At 42.1% G+C, this 22,646-nt stretch overlaps 3 protein-coding genes across 3 annotated transcripts in view; all 3 read right to left on the bottom strand.

The window, feature by feature from the left end:
• Positions 1-134: 134 nt before the first annotated feature.
• zmat1 (zinc finger matrin-type 1) lies at positions 135-7,445 on the bottom strand. The gene is made up of 7 exons (XM_086198714.1): positions 7,297-7,445; positions 4,529-4,635; positions 4,354-4,437; positions 4,098-4,237; positions 3,706-3,995; positions 3,159-3,249; positions 135-1,976 (listed from the first exon to the last, which is right to left on the bottom strand). Exons 1-7 carry the CDS (start codon positions 7,433-7,435, stop codon positions 1,037-1,039), a joined length of 1,791 nt encoding a protein of 596 aa, XP_086054840.1. The 5' UTR covers positions 7,436-7,445; the 3' UTR covers positions 135-1,036.
• A 503-nt stretch (positions 7,446-7,948) lies between these two features.
• gnrh2 (gonadotropin-releasing hormone 2) lies at positions 7,949-8,461 on the bottom strand. The gene is made up of 3 exons (XM_086198713.1): positions 8,327-8,461; positions 8,142-8,225; positions 7,949-7,987 (listed from the first exon to the last, which is right to left on the bottom strand). Exons 1-3 carry the CDS (start codon positions 8,459-8,461, stop codon positions 7,949-7,951), a joined length of 258 nt encoding a protein of 85 aa, XP_086054839.1.
• Positions 8,462-11,975: 3,514 nt separating this feature from the next.
• The window catches only part of ptpra (protein tyrosine phosphatase receptor type A), a 34,948-nt gene continuing 24,277 nt past the window's right edge, over positions 11,976-22,646 (bottom strand). The window contains exons 12-22 of the mRNA XM_086198712.1: positions 21,664-21,783; positions 21,354-21,520; positions 21,100-21,235; positions 19,686-19,835; positions 19,023-19,116; positions 18,864-18,940; positions 18,598-18,732; positions 18,092-18,217; positions 17,789-17,940; positions 16,787-16,922; positions 11,976-15,627 (exon numbers count right to left, since the gene is read on the bottom strand). Coding sequence (XP_086054838.1) covers positions 15,553-15,627; positions 16,787-16,922; positions 17,789-17,940; positions 18,092-18,217; positions 18,598-18,732; positions 18,864-18,940; positions 19,023-19,116; positions 19,686-19,835; positions 21,100-21,235; positions 21,354-21,520; positions 21,664-21,783 — 1,368 coding nt within the window. The 3' untranslated portion in view covers positions 11,976-15,552. The remainder of the gene's footprint in view (positions 15,628-16,786; positions 16,923-17,788; positions 17,941-18,091; positions 18,218-18,597; positions 18,733-18,863; positions 18,941-19,022; positions 19,117-19,685; positions 19,836-21,099; positions 21,236-21,353; positions 21,521-21,663; positions 21,784-22,646) is intronic.

Below are 22,646 nucleotides of genomic sequence, written 5' to 3'. Positions count from 1 at the left end.
TCCTAATACTCAAGCCTCTGTCCGAGTCTAGGACCTTCAGGTTTTTCTTAAATGCTCCAAAGCCAAACCACGTGTGCAGGACAAGTGAGAATGTTGACGTGCATTCAACAAAGACACAAGTAAGAGAATAAAGAAAGGCATCATACAAACCCATTAGAGTTTAATAAAGTGTGACATCAGACATGAAACAGCTTTATAATCTCAAAGACTATTCCAGCAAAAGCTTGTGATGACGGTTTTGATTCACAGAGAATTGCCTCTTTTTTACAGGTTAAGTTGATGAATCCTCCTCTGCTTTAGTTTGATCACTGGCCCCATTTAAACACGCAAGTTTGTTCAAAGTGTCCTCGTTTTTCCCTTTTGCACCTGTCTGACCCAAAAAACACACACACACACACACACACACACACACACTTATTTCAATACTTGAGTTTGCCATTGCCTGTGCAACAGGCACATAATTTGTTTAGCAACCACATTTTATATTATTTCATTAAAGCTGACAAATACTGAATTTTTTTTTTTTTTTAAATCCTTCTTCCTCCCAGTTGCTTGCCGGGAGACTTTCAAGTTTAAATTTTCATTGCTTTACTGATGAGCTACATTCAGCTCAACGGCGCCCACCACTGGCTGCTAGAGGGATTACACTCTACTGGCTCTTTGACGGAACCCACACACAGAAGTGATCACATTTTACCTTATTGATGCGTTATGAGATGAAGAGGATGATTTAAACCATTTAAAAGAGGCAAGATCTCAACATAATTTAATGCTAGTCGTAATTCTGTGCCACAGAGAAGCTGAGGAGTTGACGTGAGAGAGCAAACATAAACTGGAATAAGGTGCATGCAGTCGTTTGTTCCAAACACACTGACTAAACGTGGCTAGCCAGCTAGCTCTCCTCCAGGTGTCCAGGCAGTTCATGACAACTTGACTTTGACAACTTTCTTAAGTTCTACAAAGTTCACGTTGATGTCCACAGTCACGTTCATCATGACGTATATTTGTGTCGAGGTGTTAGCAGCTAAGAAGAGCTTTAACAGCCCAGGATGGAGTCATCCCACAGCTTCTCCTCCTCTGTCCTCGTGTCTACTTCCTCCCTTGTTTTTTTCTTCTCTCTCCTGTTTTTGGGTTTCGCTGGCTCATCCTGTCTCTCCTCCTGCTGTTGCTCAGGCTGAACAAGAATTGCAGTCTCTGTTGTGTCGTTTGGCTGTAAACTGTCCTTGCACCTCTCGCCTTCCACCTCAAAGTCCTCCTCCTGGGATTTCTTTTCTCGTCTCTGCTTGCCACGGCGTCTGCGCTGTCTCCTCCTCTCTTCTTCAGACTCTCCGTATTCCTCTCTTCTCCTCTCCTCAGAGTCGTCGTCTCTTACTTTCCTACGTCTCTTCCTCCCCCTCCCTTCCATGTCTGAGTCTGCGTCTCTTGCCCTCCGACTTCTATCACTCCTGGACTTTCTTGTTCTCCTCCTCTCTCTCCGTCTGTATCCACTGCTGTCACTGTCACTACTGCTACTGGTGGAGGAAAACGAGGAAGAGTAGGAAGAGGAGGCAGTGTATGAGGAAGAGCTGGACCGCGTCCTCTGCCTTTTCCTCTTTACAGGCTTAACAGTGAACTGCAGTGAGGCTGACCCAGGGAGGGCTGATGGAGGGCGAGAGTAAGGGGGCCAGGGAGGGCCCTGATATGATGGATGGCAACCTTCAACTGGGTAGTAAAAACCCAGGGGGGCCTGATGAGGAGGGTTACACACAGGGAATTTGGGCATGGAGTTGGTCAGTTGTGTGATACGGCCGATGTTTAAGTCCTCATTGTCTTCCTCTTCCTCCTCTTCCTGCTGTCCATCAGCTGAAGACAGAGCCGGGCCAGTCTTGGGTGCGAGTCCGCGAGCCTTCTGGACCTGAATGTAGTCGGCCAGCTCATCTGCAAATGTGCTGTATGACCTCTGCTGGGATTTACACAGGTCAATGACCTTCTTCTCCCTGGTCAACAACACAATCTTATTACTATTCATTTCAAATCAGAGAGTAGAAAATGCTCATATTTGTCAAGTGTCTGACAAACAGCCAATTGGCAAATAGCCAATAACATTTCGCACGGGAGGAGAATAAGCTCTCAGACTCATGTTTTAATCCTCACACTTCAACAAGCTATCAAAGAAACTCAATCATTGATCTCAATGTTACCACAACACCCTTGACACTTCTTCTGTGTTCAGCTTGACACATTCTAGTTTAGCAGATTGATTGTTGTCCCGTTTAGCCAATTGTTAGCTGCCGCCATTTTAAAAACACACATGCTTCGCCATTTTAAAAACACACATGCTTCAAAATTCCTCGAGTACTGTCTTTACTGATGTATTTGATGCCCGAGAGTAAAATGTTAAAATATTATAATAATATAATATTATTATTATATAATAAATATGTGAACCAACAGAACCATTTAAGCATTGCACCTCAAACCGCTTGCATTTGAGACCAGGGAACCGGACGGTCAACAATGGCATTTTATCTTTGTGTTTTTGGACTCGTATCTGGGCCACTCAGTGAGCCGGGTGTGAACCTGAGTGCTGATATTTTCATTCAAGAGTGACAGACTGACTCAAGGTCAGATCAAGGTCCTGGATCAAAATACATCCACTTGTTTGTAACAATGTTCTGCTTTGAAAGGCTGTTTAGGGATTTTTTTCATACTCATTCACTCTCTCCTGTTTTGCACAGAAGCCGACAGTAAGGGGGTGGGGTTGTGTTCCCACTGGTCAGCACGTTGCGATGTACTAACACATTAAACTCTTACTGGCTTGTTAAGTTACAGGGGTGTCATGTTGACAGGGAGCAGGAGCAATGGCAGCAGTAAGCACACTTACATTTCTACAGGTTTTATTTTACACCTCTGACTTTACCTTCATCCCAAGTGTCATCAAACCACGTTATAATTATGAAAGCATCACTATGAAGTTATGAAAGCATCACCATCAAACCTCTGTTTATGTGCTGTAATCTAGTAAGTGGCTAAGTAACCACAAGTGGCTAAGTGATCCACCTACAGGAGCTGTTATAATCTGGTGCAGGTTAGCAACCCTGAGAAGACCTTGTTAGCTTCTTTTGAGAACAGTGAACACACGGCAACACTCACGTTTGAGAGGTGGTTTGTAATCTCACCTGATCTGGTGCTTGGTTCCCTGCATGTGGGCCTGGTACATCTCCACAGAGTTAAACTGCACACTACACATCTGACACATCAGATGGTTGGCTGCAGGAAGAGGCACAAAAATATGAATGAGTTCATTTGTGATTTTCTGACTTGGGTACACAGTTTGAATGTCTCAATAAATCGCAATAACACAAAAAGACTGCTTCTAGTTGACATCAGTTTAAAGTAAGCTAGCTCATCTAGCTAGCACCTTCCTCTGATGGCATGCAGCCTCCACTGCTGACAGGATTTGCCGTTTCAAATGATCTAATTTTGGGGAGATTTGAGGGCCAGATTTGTTTCTGCTTACACAACTCTGTTAGTTACTTTTCCTGTTGATGGCATGTATGCTGGTGCTACTGGTAGCATCTATTGAATTCAGTTAAAACCTCCCAACTTAGAGTCAATGACACTGAGCATGTCTGCCTACAGATGTTTCGTCATCACATCAACTACACTCAGGTTCATCCTGGTCACCCCGTGTTGTGCTGCTGTGCTGAAAGCGGGGGGTGTTACCTTGGTCAGCGTCGTCTCCAAGCTCTTTGAGCAGCTCCTGCCTGGCTGCGTTCCTCTGGTGTTTGCGTCCGTTGTAGTGCTGCAAAGCCATTTGAGGATTATTGAAGGAGGCGGCACACAAGGAGCAGTATTTGTTAGGATCCTTCAGGTCCACCGTTGTGCTGGTTAGAGTAGTTGTCGGGTCCACGGGATGTTCCACAATGTCCACTGGTGCAGGTCTGTGGTCCTCATCAGCAGCATCCTGAGGGAGACAGGGTAACAGACTCACCTCTGTGAGCCTTTCTAGAAATGCAATAAAAAAGAAGAGCTTGAGCATACAGTTGTTCTACAGCAGAGTTCAGATTTACCGTTAATCCAATAATGCGATTCGCATCACTGATAGTTTCTATCACTTGCCTGGGGTCTGAAGACCTTGCTTGCGAAGGTTTTTGATGTGGACTTTGCCCTGGTAATGTGACTTGGCCACCACAGGGGAACTAAACACCATGTTACACAGCTCACAGAAACGGTCCTTATCAGTCGTCATGGTCCTCTGCAAGAGTAATACACATGAAAACTTCTGAACGTCCTGACACAAACGGCAGCCGGATGACATACAATAAAGCAGCAGAAAAAAAAGAGGGTCTTATTCAGCGTTGAAGTGCTCACCTGGGGACCAGTAGACTCTTTGTTCATCTTCTCAGCTCTCTTGGCTTGCAGGTACACTTTAAGCTTCTGGGCATGTTTCTTTCCCTGCAGGAGACGATACTATTGAGACTCGGAGGCCGTCGGTCAATAACCCGTATCACAGCTCCACAACTAGAACCGGAGAAACAGCACAAACCTCATAGTGGGACAGTCGCTGAGACTTGAAGAGCAGCACAGCCTCACACACGTGGCAGTAGTGGTCAGTCAAGAGACCCTTTAGTAGCTCCTCTTCACTCTGGACTCCTGCATGCCACAACAAACTGACACAGTGAGTTAATAAAGTGGAAAATTGTTCAGAGAAATAACCATTAGTAGATTAATTAATAGTTTCCGTCATTTAAGGCAATTTACATTTTGGTCTGCTAGAAAATGCAGAGCTGCATTTGATCTAAAGCTCTGTGCATAAGCAGCACTTGAGAAGTTCTTACTGATGCTCTCCGCTGATACGGATGAGTTTCTTTTTTTGACCGCTGGTAATGAAGAAATAGAAGATGCTAAATTAAAGCTCACTTGTGAAATACTGATACTCTAAATGTAAAAGATTATAACTATGTTACAAACTACGGAGGCAGCACAGAGGAAACAAAGACTTCCGTATTTTAATGGTTTGGCTAGAATCACAGGATGTGCTGAACACATACAAGATATAGCCACCATGTTTCTGACTGCACTGAAGAATATTCCATTTTTAAGTCGGCACAGAAAGATGTGTTAGCATGACAACATTGCATTAGATTCCAAGTGGAGTGTGGTGCATCCATCAAATGAACTGCTGTTGTGTGAAAGATACAAGCACATTCTTATGTACAGACTTTTCTCGCATTTATAGTCTATGAGGAAGCACAGTGCCAGGTTTGAGGGTCTGGGGTCTGAGATGACAGGCAGAAAATTGAGATTAAAATCAGAAACTGTCGGGGGGGGGGGTAAGGGTTAAGTGACATTCTATTCCAATCGACAGCCACCCGGCAACAATCTGGTACAGTTACAAATATGACAGCAGCTGGACTGACATGTCAGTATTACTTTGTATTCATAAATTGTACCGTGAATTAAGCTGTGTGGTCACAGTGCCGCTCAGTGCTTGTGTAGCGCCTCGTCACGCTCTAACCGCTGTCCGCGACGACACTTCACATTAATATATCAGTGAATCAGTCAGGCGCAATTCAACTGCTGTGATCCGACAAATCTAAAAATACTAACGGATACTTAAAACTGATAAAGTGATGAGGAATATAATATATGACATCGATCAATAACTGTGGCATGTCGTCACTAAACAAATTTGAATCTAATAACGGTCGGTCAAATGTCATACTGAATTATCATCTCATGACGGATGTCTTATTTTGTTAAAAGCCTGTTGCCTCCTCTCCTCTCTCCTCCTTGAGTCTCAGGTGAGAGGAACTAGGACACACGGTGAGGAGACTAGGAAAGGAAAGAAGGATGTGCAAACCAGGAAATGAGAACAAGCCTTACTTAATGGAGTCCTTTTGGAAGAAAGGCTTGAATCAACTTTTGTAGTTACGGTAAGTGTCTTGTCTGCCGGTTTGATTTACAGTAACAATTATATTAAATACACTTTAATATTGCCTTATTATTACACCATAGGATTTACAGTTGGGTTATATGATTGTATACATTGCAACAATAGAAATGTGCATATCGGTAGAGGTTTGGCAATGCTAGTTCTACAGCGGATCTATGTTCTTATCAGGCTATAAAACAGACAGGGATGGATCAGACATTCTGAAAACTAACATTAGAAATAGAAAATGAGGTACTAAGTGGAAAATATTTGTTTACGTCAACTTCAACTTTGAATTAGGAGTTTAAATTCACAAAAATAAGGTCTAATATTAGTACCATTTGAAACCCTATTCTGTATTTAGTTAAGCATGGGATGTGACTTATAAATGCAGCATGTTACCACATTTCAAATCCTGCATCGACAGTTGAAAGAATCAGTCAATAAATCAGTTAGCTAGTAAAACAACTGCTGCAGGATTTCTTAACAAATACTGTCAAGTTAAAAATAAAAACAGCCAATATTCGTGGCTCTCAGTGCCAGAAATGTGCTTCCCTTCCCTTCAAATATACAATTGAAAAACACTGAGGTTTGGTGGTGAGAAAAGAGAGCTTAAATATTACATTTGTTGTGATAATATTCATTATTTAAACCACACACTAAAATAAAGCATTTTTATAAGTAATAGCTGTAGTTCAAATGAACTGTGTCAATTTATGTCTATGTCTGCTAATTTCCAAATACTGTACTTACCAATTGATTATTACAGACTGTCAGAAATGACTGTTTACAAATGTTGAATAAAAGAAAATGCTTCATTATCAGGTCTGATTCAAAAGACTCAGTCGGCTAATTACTAAAAGGCTTCATTTTCGTTTTTGCCACTTATAAGAAATGTATATTCCGGAATATTATTTTCACCCATTAAAATTAATTCACTGATCAAAATTCATATTATGTCGCTTTCGTAACCAATGCCAAGATCTGTTAGCTGTCCCAGCAGCTGTAGGCCTTCCTCGGAAGCGTAACTGCGGTCATTTAAATGGTAGAAGGGTGTTGGGCTGGGGAGGGAAACACCAAGTCGCAAGATCACGACTGTCCGACCACTTCCGGGCTCAGAAAAGCCAACAATCCTCAAGTTTTAACGGGTTTCCTTCTCAGGTTGGATAGCTTCCCACGACTACGGCAGCATTACGCAAAAACCGATAAACAATGTTGAACAGCTAGTGATAAGACAGTTTATGTTAGCATATTTAGCTAAGGAGCTAGCTCACTCAATTGCTGAGGTAGCTAGCCAGTTAGCAAGAAAGCTAACGTCTGCTCGGCAGGTCGACTGCCGTGCCACACAGCTGAATTTTCACGTTTTAGACAAAACTCACCTTCGACCTGGGTACTATCAGTTTTAGTGTTTATTACTTTATCAGCATCTGTGGCAGAAGCCGCAAGGGGGGCACTACGAGTGATAATTTGAGCGTCTGACTCCACTAACTGCGGAGCACAGACGCTTTGCTCGTCCATCTTTTCCCCTAGCTGCTGAGCGCATGCGTACTGTGCCTGTGATGGCGTTTAAGTCAGGAACGCCTATGTTTATTTATTTTATTAAACCTTGATGTCATCGAGCTTCGTCCTCCAAAAATATTACATGAATACAGATATTTTGCTTTTGATGTGATGTTGTGTTCAGGGGTTGGATAGTAGCAGTAGAAATATGATTTCTTTTTTATGGTAATTTTTCACATATTCCATAAAGTAAAGTGATCTGCTGCTCCAGTCTCCATGCTGCTGAACTCCCCCAGCAGGCTGCAGCACCTTATGAGGGGACCTGTGGTTATGGGACTATATCATACATAGAAAGTCATATCAAAATAAATAAATTTATTACAGGACATATCTTCAACATGCGTATTCAAACGGTAAAACACGTGCCATGTTACTGACAAATATGACAAATCATAAACCTGCTACAATACAGAGACACTGGAGATCAGGGTTGGGTCACTTGGTAGAAAAGCAGCGAAGGGTGGAGATATGTCACTTTCTCTTCTGGAACTCTCTGGCCAAAGTGTCCAGCTGTGAAGAACAGAATGGTGCATCTTACTGTCTGCATACAGATGTAACAGTTTTCCCATATATTTTACCAGATGTTGAATAACAGTGGATTCCAAAGGTCGCAGTGGGTCATTAGATTTAAACTTAAGTGGACAGTGTACAGTTTTCCACTTACAAGGACGTTTCTCAGAATGCTCCTCCTCTGGGGCCTCAGGTAGCTGCACTGTCCTGCCTCACATAGTTTGATCTCCTCTGAAATCTGAGGAAGCACCAGAACACCACACATACAAACAGTAATGATCTCCATTCTCAACAGAAAATGATCCACACTGGCAGACACACACAGGCTCTGGTCCTGACCTCTGATGAGCTGAAGGGGTCAAGCGCCCTCTTTCCTCCAGGATACCAACCATGGGACCAGTGCTGGGCGCTGGACAGCTGAGCTCCCATGAACAGAAGCAGACCCAGCAGCAGAACCAGCCGAGATACACACATGGTATTTCGTCTTTACCGAAAGGCAGAGGTGGATTTCCAGTAAGATACCTGCTCACACAGACACACACTCAATAAAGTGATGGTTAAGATACCATAATCTTTTTTTCTCCCCCTCAGCAACTGATATTTAAAAATAGTGTGATGTGAATTTGTATACAGCATTTTCTGTACAACCATAAAACATTAAAACAGTTTATGTAAACCATAAAACCGGATGATTAAGTTTTGAGCAGAAAGTTCAATATGGTCGCACACCGAATGATCATTTAAAAAAAAAAAGACTTGAGTTTTCATTTAAATTCTATAGGAATGACAACTTAGGGATGATACGTTTTATAATATTTTCATTATTTGGATTGACTTAATTATTTTCTGTTCCATAATAATAAAAAAAATGCATGTAGTTACTGGGAAAAATATGATCTAAAAACATTTATATATTTTCTATCTTTTTTTTTTTTTACTCCCGTTTTATAGTAGAACATTCAAAAACTGAAGGTGTATTATTGGGTATTTTTTAAATACGTCTTTATTAAGTATTTTTTCTATTTTTTTTATTTAGTAATTAAATTAGATGCATGTAACATTTTTGCATTAGCTAATCCAATTTTGTGGACAGTCATGCATTTAACATTTCATTTTTTTAGTGTAATAATTTAAGCAAAGAAAATGTTTTTAATGAATCACAAATCAACGTCTCATTAAATGATTTTTTTTTAAATGGATTTTCACTCCCTGCCTTCCAGTTACAATCTCTTTGACACCTTTCCTGCTCCTGCTGAGATAATCAGACATTAAAAGATAATTCTAGATGTTGAACAGTACTGATCCATAATTAGCAAACATCCCATCAAATCTGGGGCTCCGACAAATTTCAGTGTAATTAAATAATTTGCCGTGACTCCTATCATACATGTCTTGGTCAGGAAGCAGTAAAACATGATCCTACCGAAGTCTCAACTCAGATGACTTGATCTGGTCTTGGTCCCTCCGGGCGCCGCTTGTCCTCAAGCCGACCGGTTCTTGAAGCGTCTCACAGCTTCGTGGCTCCCCTTCTTCCTTTTCAATTAAGTCAAATTCTTTGTGTCCCGCCCATCGCTGACCCCTCTGCTCCGTCTGTTCCCTCTGGGTCTCCTTTAGGGACAAGAGGGGTAGAGGACCAGGTCAGTCCCCATTATCACCTGCAAACAAAACCGACACCCTTGGGATACTCATCTGCTCAGACGCAGCACCCATCTCTTCCTCCAAATGCTAGTGTGCTGGTTTAAAAATGGATTCAGGTCATTCAATTAATGAATATTTGTTGTTCATTAAGCTCAGGAAAGCCTCTAAAACCTGGAGCAGGGCAAAGGTCAGGTTGCTCATTAAAAGTAGGAAGATTTGAAAATTATTTGACAAAAGCTCTTTAATTTGTCAATTTCTGGCCTCTGCATGAGCGAAGCCCTGCCTGTCTTTGTCTAAAAGACGATTTTATTCCAATTTCCTCTCTTGTTGCACCCGTTTCGATCTGAATGACCCATCACACATCCTCATCTTGACCCCATTGATCCTTGAGTCAGGGGATGATGAGGTCATGTGATTACAGAGGAACAAACATGGTGGACTCCTGGCCCGGCTAAAGGAGGGCAGGTATTTCCTTTTGTGGAGCAAGTTCCTACATAAGCAGGTCTCCTTTCTGTTGACTCAGTTGGTCCTCCAGGTTGTCGTCCTTTTCAGTGCTTAAGACCGGACGCAGCAAGATGGCTCCCGAGATTCGTCACTGATGATCCCTCTGCTCCCGAACGCACGCAAATGTGTGTACTCTGCTGATGTGGACTGTTGGCTCCCTCACATATTCAAGGGGCCGGAGGGAAATCATGTTGACAAACTGTTTTGAACGGTTTACACTTGAGGAGCTAAATATAATTGCAATAAATCTCTGTATGTCCGTCTGTGAGTCAATCAACTCATCAAGTGTTCATTCAACCCACGTTGGACTTGTGTGCGCACTGCAGGCACAGTGCCTGAGGGTCCCTTGGGTCCTAGATGAGTTCACCGATGACTGCGATGATAGACAGAATGACTGTAATCAGAGACGCATAATTTGAACTGTTGATTAACAGTACAGAGGCATATTGAAACAATAAATATGCCGTTCATTAACTCATAAATTCCCCCCCAAAAAAGAGTGGAATGAATTCAATACACTTCCACAGAAGAACATGCAAATTGCAGTGATAAAACACACCTGGGATTTATCCTAAAATCAGTTTTTGGCAGCAGTTGTGCCTCCAGCTAGAAGCCAGATTAGCATTATACTTTATATTTTATACATAAATAAATATTGTACTAGGCTACACGGCGGTACAGTGGTTAGCGCTGTCGCCTCACAGCAAGAAGGTTCAGGTTCAGTCCCGGCTCCATCACAGGATCTTTCTGTGTGAGTCTCCATGTTCTCCCTGTTCCTGTGTGGGTTCTCTCTGGTACTCCAGCTTCCTCCCTCAGTCCAAAGACATCAAGAGAGGACGAGGCTGATTGATACTCTAAATTGACTGTAGGTGTGACTGTGACTGTGAATGGTTGTCTGTCTCTATGTGTTGGTCCTGTGATGGACTGGTGACCTGTCCAGGGTGAACCCCACCTCTCGGCCGTAGCTGCTGGGATAGGCTCTACCCCCCGTGACCCTTAACAGGAATAAGCAGAAGACAAAGGATGGATGGAACTATTGTACATGGTGTCATCTTTTGCAGGAGTTTTTGGCTCTTTGCAGCATGGATTGGAAAACATCACTTGTTTCCATTTATCAAACCAAGAAAAATTCTGCTCTTTTCCATCCGATATCAAACATTTTTTCACGTTTCCATTTCTTTACTTTGATGAATTTAACCTCAGTCTCACAAAAGACAATGTACGTCCTCCAGATTAATTGAGTAGTGATGTTACAAACTCAACAAAAAAAACTTCAACAGCAACAGTAAACGATTCGCCGATTAATAATTGACACGAGCAAAAAGCACATTAATATTTAAATGGGGGTCTGAAGGATTAAGCTTTGATTGAAGACCCTTCCAGAGCAGACTCAGGAGGACCGTCTGATCTATACAGGTACACAAATGATTGGCAATTATTTTGTACCCCTGACCCATTAGTCTTCATCGAGTAGTGAGCTGTAACAAGCGTCCGTGTGTTGCTATGACATCATCAGGACAGAAGCTGCTACTCTGTTTTAATGCACTTAAGAAATCCAGACCAAAGATTAAAATCTCAAGCACTTTATTAGTTTTGAACAGTTTCTTGCTTAGAAAGGCCATCTGGCATTATATAATTATATATAATCTTATCATATATATAATTATATATACATATATTCAAATGTTGAATAACAAAAAAAAAACACTAGAAACAAACATAGGCAAATTAAAAAATAGGATTATTTTAAGACAATTATACCAAATTAAAAATAGCCAAAACAAAACGTATCTAAGACATTTCAAAATGGTCCCATACAGGTCAATATACATCTTTTTTTCTTTAAAAAAAAAAAGAAGGAAGAGGAAAATAAAATAAGCAAGGCAGCAGACATGAAAGAAATATAAATAACGTTACATTATGTACAAAAGAGAATAGGGTAGTGACCACTTGAGGGGGGTAAAACGGTCTGATGAGGAATCCGAAGAGGTAACGGGATGAATGTGTGGACAGTAATGAATGGAGAGAAGAAGAACAGGTGGAGGAGGAGGAGTGTCCTCCTCCCCCCCCCCCCCCCCCCCGAAATAGATGAAAATGTATCGTTTCCCTTGATGGTGATAAAAGATGTAGTAGTTTTCGTTGTAGGGAGGATGTATGATTTCAAAGTTGAGTTCCCACAATAACCCTTTGATCCCACATTCAAGTGAATGAAACAGCAACTGATCGACGACAGAAGATCATTAAAAATGGACCTCAATGTCAAGTCAGATTCGCACAAACTGACTACTTAAACTACTTAAACAAGACTAGAGGAAATGTGATTGATCCTTTTTTGGCCCTCTTGATTCAATATTTACCTACAGGCCATGTTTAGGACGACTTTATCTCGCCACAATAATGTTAATAAGAAAATTAATTTCCTTTAAAAACCTACCAGTGAGGCACTTTTTTTTTTTTTCTTTTTTAAAGTTCGCCACAACAGCAAACATGGTGGGTCTTGCGGGTTGGCACAGTGTCGTGTTTTGTTTTTTTCCTTTGCTGTCAAATTGCAGTGAGACAACGTGACCAACATGATTCAAACACACACAATAAGCATGAAATTTAAGCACAAGCCCATGGACAGAAAAGGCAAACAAATACACACCTCGTCCTCTTCGATTAAAGACTCAACATGTGATAAAGGTCAAAATAAAAAAAAAATAATAATAAAAACAAAAAAATGGCACCAAACTGACTTTGTGGGCACTTGTGATGCTTTAGGGAGGAAAAGAAGAAGACAGAAAAAACAAAAACAAAACAAAACAAAAAAAAGACCTGAAATGACAATGACGTTTCACAAACACTGAACAATTTCAGTGACTGGTCAGCTTTAATATTTGCTACTTTAAATCCCTACAGGGGACCAACCGAAGGCCGACACCTTCTCAAGAGTGTAAAGTAAATATAATTCAATATCTCATTTGGTTCTGTTCGGTTTAAGGGCTTTTGCTTTTGGTGCAAATAGTGCATGAGTGCTCAAACAGTCAACCCTGACACAGCGACCGTTTCTGAAAATTCAGCGCGAGCTTCTGATTACTCTGTCCACTACAAAGACATTTAAGAATGATTATGCTCCTTTAATCCAGAGAAGCGATGCCACCCAGGACTGTTGGTGTCATTTAGACTAGATTATGTACAAATATGGGGCTGTTTTCAACTAAATCTCTGATTAAAAAAAAATATTGAAAATAGCTAAATAAAAAAATGAACTACTACAGTATAGATAACAATTTTAATTTTTAGGACTAAAATCTGTTGAAAATCCTTATAAATGACATCAGAGACACTCACACTGCTGTTTTCATCTTTTTGTCAAAAGAGCTGATTATTCATTGGAAAGCTCCTTTGATTGGAGTTCAAACTAAAGCTGAAACAATGAGCTGATGGATCAACGAGTCCACTGAAAGAAAACCAACCCCCAGCGTTATCAATTCATGTTATCACTTTTTAGTTAAAAAGTCAAAGAACTGCTGGTTACACACTGTTACATATCAGGTTTTGCAAAGATTTACGTCATTTGTTCTAAGAACTGACTGACTTTACTGTGAATAACTGACAGATTAACTGATGAAGACAGTAGTCGTTAGTTGCAGCCTGGGCTACATCCATGAGGGTAACTGAGCTGTGGAGATGAATCAGCGCTGAATTTGTTCAATTTGGAAATGTAATCAAATCCTGGCACCAGTCATTTCCTGAGCTGCCCTGGTAGAAATCAGAAGCGACCTGAAGCCCTGCAGTCAACTGACATCATTCATCATTCGATACAATCATAAAAAGGGCACGGCCTCAATTGTGAGCTCAACTTAAAAACCCCATATCTGTAGTTCAAGTCGTCAAGAATACAGCCATTAATAAGAAGTAAGCGCATACAATGCATGGCACAACTTCCACTACTAAAGTAACAATGTTCACTTGTGTTAGCGACAGCATTAGAACTGAGAAGCGACATTCTTCTGCATCAGTGTTCCTGGCGGGAAACAAGAGGACTTGTTGTTGAAATTAGTGACATTGCAACGTCGTGATGTTGATATAAAAAAAAAAAAAAAAAGGCAGAATGACAATCAATTCAGGCAAAGGAAACCCAAAGAGAGAAGACGATATAAAAGGAAATACTGACGTGTCTGTAAACAAGGAGAGGGTGGTTGGATTTATCTCATGCAGTGATAGTGTCGCTGATTGTGTGGTCTGGTTCTGTAACAGACTGTAGAGGATTGACCAGTTCTAAAATATCTTATATTTGTTTAATGACAATCTATATTCAATAGTCCAGGGACGTGTTGCTCTGAATGTCTGAGAATGATTGGTAGTGTCTGGGTCTCCAGTGCTGCATGACAGCACATAGAAGACAGTGTTTTGAAAACACAGTGTCCTCTCTGGCAGCTTCAGCTCCAAGTAAAACACACTCACTAAAAAAAATGGCTCCTGGTGTGTGTGTTGGTGTACTGAACTACGTCACAAAGATCTTCAGTTATTATTGACCTTTAAACACCTGAAAACTGAGGAAAAACATTAAGTTTTGTTTTGTTTTTTTTTGCTAAATATACACAACCAATTCTGCGTGAAGAAAATTGGTTCTGTGTGTATGTGTGTGTGTGTGTGTGTGTGTGTGTGTGTGAATGAGGTTTTGTCTCAGCAAACACACGTCGCTACAGCGTGGCTCCGGCAAAACCAAACATTTTTTTAAGTTTCAGTTCCGACAAAGTAAAGAAGAAACCTCAAACCTCATGACCTCGACTCTGCATATTTTACATCAGCCTCCAAAGCTTAGATTTATTTTCATATACATCAATATATCTATATATCTATATATAGACATAGCCTCTATAGCCTTTTTTATATCTAGCTATATAGATATCTAGATATAGATATATAAAGACACATCTATCTATATCTATAGATAGATCTATAGATATAGATCTATATATGAAATACAATGCAGGTGCCAACCAAAAATGCGGCCAAACTCGAAACTGTGTCTGAAACCAAAGAAATAAGATGCAACACAGTAAGTATATATACATGTGTCTGTTTTTGTGTGTGTGCGTGTGTGTGTGTGCACGTGTGTGTGTGTGTGGCTAAAAGGGGTGAAGGGCTGTATTAACAACACCAATATTACAAAATATTCAAGAAGGCATCTCAGTTAATTTCTCTGTCCGCCTGTACTGCCTTTGTCCTCGGGGTCAAAAACTCTGTTCCCTTTTCCAGGCGGCTCCTCCCATCCACGGATCACGTTGTGATGAGTCTTGTTAAAACAGAACATCCTTCAGATGGGAGAACACAGCCCTGTGTCGGATCATGAGTGTGTGTGTGTGTGTTCTGGTGCATGCATATTATGTTTGTATGAAATGTATGCCGACATCCAGCCCTGCCCCCCCCCCCCCCCCCTACTTGAAGTTGGCGTAGTCAGAAAAGGCATCGATATACTCCTGGACCACCTTGTAGCAGAACTCGTACTGCTCCTGAGGAGGAGGAGGAGGAGAGGACATTACATGACGTCACAACAGCTCAGTGCCTTTTGAGTACAGTCCTAATAGTGGACCATGTCTGTTCCCAACACCTTGTTTTATTATCAGTGCCATGTCAAAAGTCAAAAATGGGTTTTCTTTTGATTCTACAGTTGAATGCTTTGACAGGTCTGTTTCCACATTGACTGATAACCTGTTTGTCTTCTATGAACGTGATGTGTGACATCACACACTCTTTCACAACTCATACTGTTCCAGTATGTCACATGCACTAGAATACTGCGGACACCCGATTTGTAGCTCAAAATCAGATTTATATCAAATCAGATCTTTTTTTTTCTGTCATTTTTGCGAGCAATGAGATTTGCTTTGTCCAGACATTGTCGACCTTTCCACAAGACACAAACTTACGTATGCTAATATCCACTGTTCAGACTGGGCCCAAAATCTGGATTGGGCTTAGCAGCAGCAGCAGCCTCGGCTGACACCGAGCGGTGAATCATTCAATTGTGTTAAAAGGTCACCTAGAAGGCAAATCATTGTTTTCGTGTTTTTGGTGTTTATTCAACGTCCCCCAGTTGTGGGGAAGACACACGAAGTGTGAGGCAGTGTCATAACCTCTGTTTGAAGTATCTCCCCTTTTTTGAATCGCTGCGGGAAAATGGACCAATGCGATTTTGGCTGAAGTGTTACGTCACAGTTCAGTCAGTGACACTGCAACACTGCTCGAGTTGCCTTCAGTGGTTCACAGTCCGAGTGACAGTCTGCATTGATTCTGATGGTCGTCTGTCTGTGTCTGTAACAGCAGGTGGATGTGAAACAGACAACTGATCTGGTTTTAAATCAGCCTTAAGAAGAATCTAGAAGGAATTCAACTTACACATCCTTCTACTGAACTTTTTCTTGACCCTGTAAACATCCGGTACACACATAATGATATTGCTTCTGTGTTTTGAGGCCTGGGCTCTGCCAGCTCAAAGATCTTAATTAAATCCTAACAAGGAAAAAGGGAAGCTCTGATTTTCGAAAATGAATCATCCTTTCAGTTCCTAAGTCTATGAGAGGGCAAGTGTTTTATTTGTCCATTGCATCCTTTTCAAAGATGAGATAGCATCTTATTGTGTGTTCACAATCAGAGAGAATCCCTGCTCACCAGTGTCTGCACCATGTGAGGTCTCTGCAGCCGGAGACTCTTGACTGTCTGGAAAACGTCCAGGATGCCCTCTGCCTTCACCCTCTCCAGGACTGTACTCAATGCACAGAAGGTCCCTGTCCGGCCCGCACCAGCACTGTACACACACACACACACACAGTCAAACATGTAATCCTCAATGTACACAGTGCAGTTACCATGAGTATGAATAACACACACAGAAGCACAGGAGCAGTTTGGAGAGCAGTTAAATGCCACAAGGAAGACGAGAACAATTCTCTCAAGTTGTTTTTTCCTGTGATTTAATAGCGGCAACAATCTCCTGCACTCAAGCTCGCCCACTTAATTGGCACAAGTATTTCCATGAGGTGCAGCCATGACCATGGGCTACAAATTCAAAGAAATCAATAGTTAACTTATGTCTGCGTGCCATCTTTGTAGGAAATATTCTTATTGTTCATCCTCCCCAGAGCCGGACAACAAGACAGACTCCCCTCTATCGTCTGTGTGTGCAGGAGTGAGTCGACCAGCTGAATGCTAGCTCGCTTGGTACTATGAATGACAGGAAGTGTTAGCAATCCTCTGTCAAAGTCAAATAGTTCAGATTTAGGGTATGATTGATCTGTCCGGCAGTAATCCTCATCCTCTCATACAACATGGGTTAGGGTTAGGGTCATGATTAGCAGCAGCAGTCACTTTACCAATGGTCAACAAATATTTCATTTTATTGCCTCAAATCACATTGAAGCTTTTGAGGTGCGACGGGAAATCCCTGTGCCCAGTAAGTAGTTCAGATTATCATTAGTAGTAGTAGTCACATTCTGAAACATGTGCATCCTAGTTTTACTTATTATTACATTATTATAATAAAATTATATTATTAGCATTTAAAATGTCTGATTATTTTTGGAGCAAGTGTATTTGTGTGTGTGTGTGTGTGTGTGTGTGTGTGTGTGTGTGTGTGTGTGTGTGTGTGTGTGTGTGTGTGTGTGTTTAGCTTACCTGCAGTGTACAGTAATGGGGTGGTTGCCAGACTGCTGTTGTTGTTTCTGCACCGCAGCGATTATATTGATCATGCCTTTACCGTCGGTGGGGATGCCCACTTCTGGCCAGCCGTGGAAATGGAACTGACGCACCGCTCGAGCCTTGTTCTCCTGGAGCGATGGAGGGACGTAAAAAGAAGAGATTAGAATGGGCTGAAATACAGTATACTAACAGACTGTTGTCATTATACACCCACTGTGCGTGCGTGTGTGTGTGTGTGTGTGCGCGTGCCTGTGATATCTGCGGGGAGGCCCTTCTTACCCTGTTATTGGTGACCAGGAGGTCACGCACCGTGTAGCTCTCGCTCTCCTCCTCCCTTTTCAGCTCAATGGAGATGTCCCCGTACACCACGACTCCATCACTGGGCCAATACTGAGCACACTTTTCCTGCACATGGCCACAAGATGACAATTAACAGATGCTGAGCATTTCTAGGAAACTTTTTAATGTCAACCAGATGGTAGACAAAGATTTCTTCTCAAGATTCATAGGCAATAATGATAACTGATGCAACAAACCCTAATGCTACTGACACTAAATACACCGCATTGGCTGGTATTAATTACATAATTCCAATTCAAGCCATTAAAGAGGATTTCTGTTTTGATTCAATTGTATTTAATCGTCTACTTTGGACTGGAAGTCATTTATTTTGCAGTTAATTAGACATTCAACATGCAGATATGTAAGGCAACCGCTGAAGATGATATTATTACAGCATTCTATACAACATCAAGTCAGTACCGAGTATCCAACCTGCCACCCACCTGCCCTCTCTCCTCCAGCTCAGTCAGCATCACTATCGAGCAGCTTCTCCACTCCCAGATCATCCTCCAGAAGTCCTCGATGGTATGCTGCAGGGGGCCCTGGCTGGCCATGTAGGAGTCCTTCTGACGGTAGCCCTGTGACGTCCGGGAGGAGACAACAGAGGAACGACAGAAACAGCAGGAGGGAGAGAGGAACGCTTTATAACACCTGATTGATTAGCTGCTGTAATGAAACGAAACGATCTTCACTCTTAACCACCACTCACATCAATGAAAGAGGCATTGACGTAGTCGGTGTTCTCCTCTCCGCGTTTGACTGGAATGATCACTCGGTTGAATTCATCTGTCAGGAGAGGAACAGACACAATTTCATTATGAGCATCAAAGCGATCATCGTTTGGCCGATCAGTGGCTGCGTCACTCACATGGAATGATCTGTAGGACCCTGTTCTTCTTCATGTTGGCAGGCAGATTGCCTGTTCTCATCTTGTCATTCTGGATCTTGATGGATGTCAGTTTCTAGAAGTTATGAAATCATTTCAGATTAAAATTTGGACAGAGAACCTCATTTGAGTTCCTAAACACACACTGAATCAAAATCAAAAGCCCCTCTTCAACCAGGGGGACTTTCCCCAGGATCGAGGACCTAACTTTGGGTTCTAAATTTATTTCCAAGACATTATTTTACATCCAAAAAGTCCCATCTTGGCAGGTTGAACCTACCAAAGTTGTTTTTTTTTTCTGCTGAATCCTTTGGGTTCAGGACTCACCACATCTTATTTCAAAGTCTGCAAACTGACTGTTTATTGTTGCAACACTACGAGTACGTCAGCAGAATAACAAACAAGCTTACGACCAATGGGACAAATACAAGGTCCAGGTTTTACTAGCTGTTCCTGACGAAGACATCCAGCAGCAGGAGTGAGAAAATGTAAATCTGTGAACTGTATTTGCATAACCTTCATGGGTCTTTGACAGTGGGCCCAGGGAATCTTTTCAGTTCCAGAACAGGAACATTTGGTTGATAAAGGTGCTCAAGTTCTCAGATAGAGACGTACAGTTCGATAAGCAAGGACAAACAAACGAACCTTGAATTCCGCCTCCAGACCACTGCAGCCAGCTCCAGGTGAGGGGGCGTAGAGTTTGGCCAGGTGGGACTCCAGAGATGTGACCTCCAGCTCTGTGTCTCCATACAGGTAGTGCTCTAACAAAGCCTGGAAGATGAACACGTACTGCATCTGTGGAAGAGGGAGACCATGTGTTCGGGTTAATGTTTCGGTAATTCTTTACACTTAGGGCATGTTTCCACTGGCTCACTTTGGGTCGGTTTGGCCCCGTTTCCACTGGCCCCGACACGGTACTAACCATTACCATTTTGGTCCCTGCTCCACTGGGGTTCCAAGCGAGCTAAAATGCGATGTAAACACATAGCAGGGCGCTGACTGAGTAACTTGCTTGCTTACATCCTCTACTTCGTATCATCTTGGCCTCGGCGGAATACTGGTCGATCGCTTGGTAAAGTCTTTTATACTTTTCTCAGGTGTTCTGTTTTGCTGCTTGAAGCCCTGCCTGTCTGTCATCCCTCACTTTTGGTTTAAGCAAAAACCACTGACTGAGCAACAGGCATCACGCTGCCTCCATGTCGTCCATTGTTGTTGTTGTGTCGAACACAAATTACGTCAGGGAACCCTCGGCAAGTGAGTCCACCCACGCTGACGTGGTACCCGGTGCTAGTGGAAACGCACCTGTACCAATCCGTACCGAGCTGTCCCCACCCAACCCGAGCCAAAGTGAGCCAGTGGAAATGCGCCACAAGATACTCGTGCCTGGTAAAGCTGTGCAAGAAAAATCGATACGGAAATGAAGCACAGCTTTGGTTTTTCGTGATACTGTATTGATATTTCACCCCAGATTGACATCATACCACAGTAAGCAATGATAACATCGTGCCGTGGCCCCTGTGTGTTAAGGAAGTTATGTTTCAGTGTGTTACAGTAAGAGACTTTCATGCACTTTATTTTTCATAATAATGCATTTTTCATGTGCAATTTTGCCGGAAATTTTAAATCAAATAATTATCAGAAATATCAATATAATGTTACATACATATAGACAAACTACCCCGAGGCTATACAGCAAGTTGTATTTTTTTAGATCCATTTTGAAATTTCCAGTAAATTATGTAGAGCATTACTATATTTATCATATATTGTATTGCATTGTGTTGCGATAAAAACCTATCATAAAGACATGCAGCCCTGCTGGATTCCTGGTTTTCAGCATTTCATTTTTCATGACTGCGGTGATGAAACATTAGTTAATTGCTTCTGGGATAAATGCTGCGCTATATTCTGGTGTCTGATGAGCCTTTAGATGCATCAATCGTAATCTCAACCCCCCAATAATACAGAGCTCTTCAGAGCCTGAATCCTCACTGTCAACTGGTGTGACACTTGGGTATTTGTGTGTATGTCTTTCTCATCACGCCACCACTGGACTCACATCAGTCTGGACCATCTGACAGCGTTGGGCTCTGATCCTGGTGACGAAGCCGAACACGTCCACCTTCCTCTCAGCGATCATCATGTCCAACATGGCATCTATAACTATGAATGTACCTGTTCTCCCCACTCCCGCGCTGAGAAGGCAAAAAAAGAAGAAGAAGAAAAAGACCAAAAGGAAAGGCGATTGAAAGAGAGGTCCTCTTGTGAGTTGTGTGACGTATACAGAAAAGACAAAAAGGACATTGCACTCACCTGCAGTGGACCACAATTGGCCCTGCATATTGGGGGTTGCAGGTCTTGACTTTCTTGAGGAACTTGAGCATGCCTATTGGGGTGAAGGGCACCCCGAAATCCGGCCAGCTGGTGAAATGGAACTGGGTGACAAGTCTCTGAGGCTTTTTCCCAGACACATCTCCAACCTGAGGCACAGTTAAAGCAGGTCCAGTCCCATTTTAGCATAAATGTGGCTCACAATCGTCAAAACCCTCATGTTTTCTTGTGTATTTAGTCACATTAACACTAGCAGAGAGGAGAACAGAATAAACTGGTCATGCGAGGTTACCTGCTGGATGCAGAACTTGCGGATGGTGTAGTCCACTAAAACCATTGTGTCCTCCACAGAGACCCGGATGTTTCCGTATGTCCAACAGCCCTGGTCCGGCCAGTACTGCGCACACTTGCACTGAAACACAGCGTAACGTCACACTCAGCTTGCACACTCGAGGGAATGACAACCTAATTCATCTCAGTTGGGTAATGTTGAGGTCATAGTCGATCCAATTAAGTAATGACCTAATATGCTTGATAAAATGAGAACAGTAAGAAATCTGAGTCAGACAGAGGCCATGTCTTGAATTGCAGGCTCATGGGGAGTTATGCATCAACCCTGAGATCCTCGTCCTCACATTGAGGTGCATCATTCAGCTAATGTTCAAGTTAATCGTTTTATCAGTCAACACCTCAAACATAAAATCCAGCTGAAAGTAAAGGTGTTCCCTTGCTTTTAAACGGTTACCCAGTCTTTCAAATAAAAGCTGCCAGAAGCACGAATACCAAAATTTTGTGTCAGGAGAGGTTTTAAAGCCCTACAGAACAGGAGGAATACACAGGCATCCATCTTTTGAAGGACATGAAACATCAACTAAGCAAATGAGGTTCAGGAGCATACGGACCGCCTCTGATTGTTTTTTATCATGCACAATGCTGATGTTTTGGTGCCACAATCTTCTTCAGCGTGTCAAAATCATTTAAAAAAATATATCAAACTGTTTTGTTCCTCTGCGGAAGATGCACTCCGGCGTCGAACCCCAACATAGGAGCTTGATAAAAACTACTTAAAGGTGATCCATCCAGCAGCTTCTTTTGATTTGTCAATGCTTTAAAAATCATTCTACTTTTCTATCAAGCATCAACTGACTGCGGCTGACGTTGATGACGCAGTGCGATGGTTAAGCTCAAGACAGATGAGAACACGGAGCCAAGGTTTGAGAGCCTGCACTAATTTGGTGGTATAAGGCCATCAGTGTTCCCCAGATGAGAACCAAA

The sequence above is a fragment of the Aulostomus chinensis genome, chromosome 3 (assembly GCF_037954235.1).
Source record: "Aulostomus chinensis isolate RoL2024-O1b breed Wild chromosome 3, RoL_Achi_v1.0, whole genome shotgun sequence".
Classification (NCBI taxonomy): Eukaryota; Metazoa; Chordata; class Actinopteri; order Syngnathiformes; family Aulostomidae; genus Aulostomus; species Aulostomus chinensis.
The sequence above is the reverse complement of the archived record's forward strand: the minus strand, read 5'-3'. Positions and strand labels throughout refer to the sequence as shown.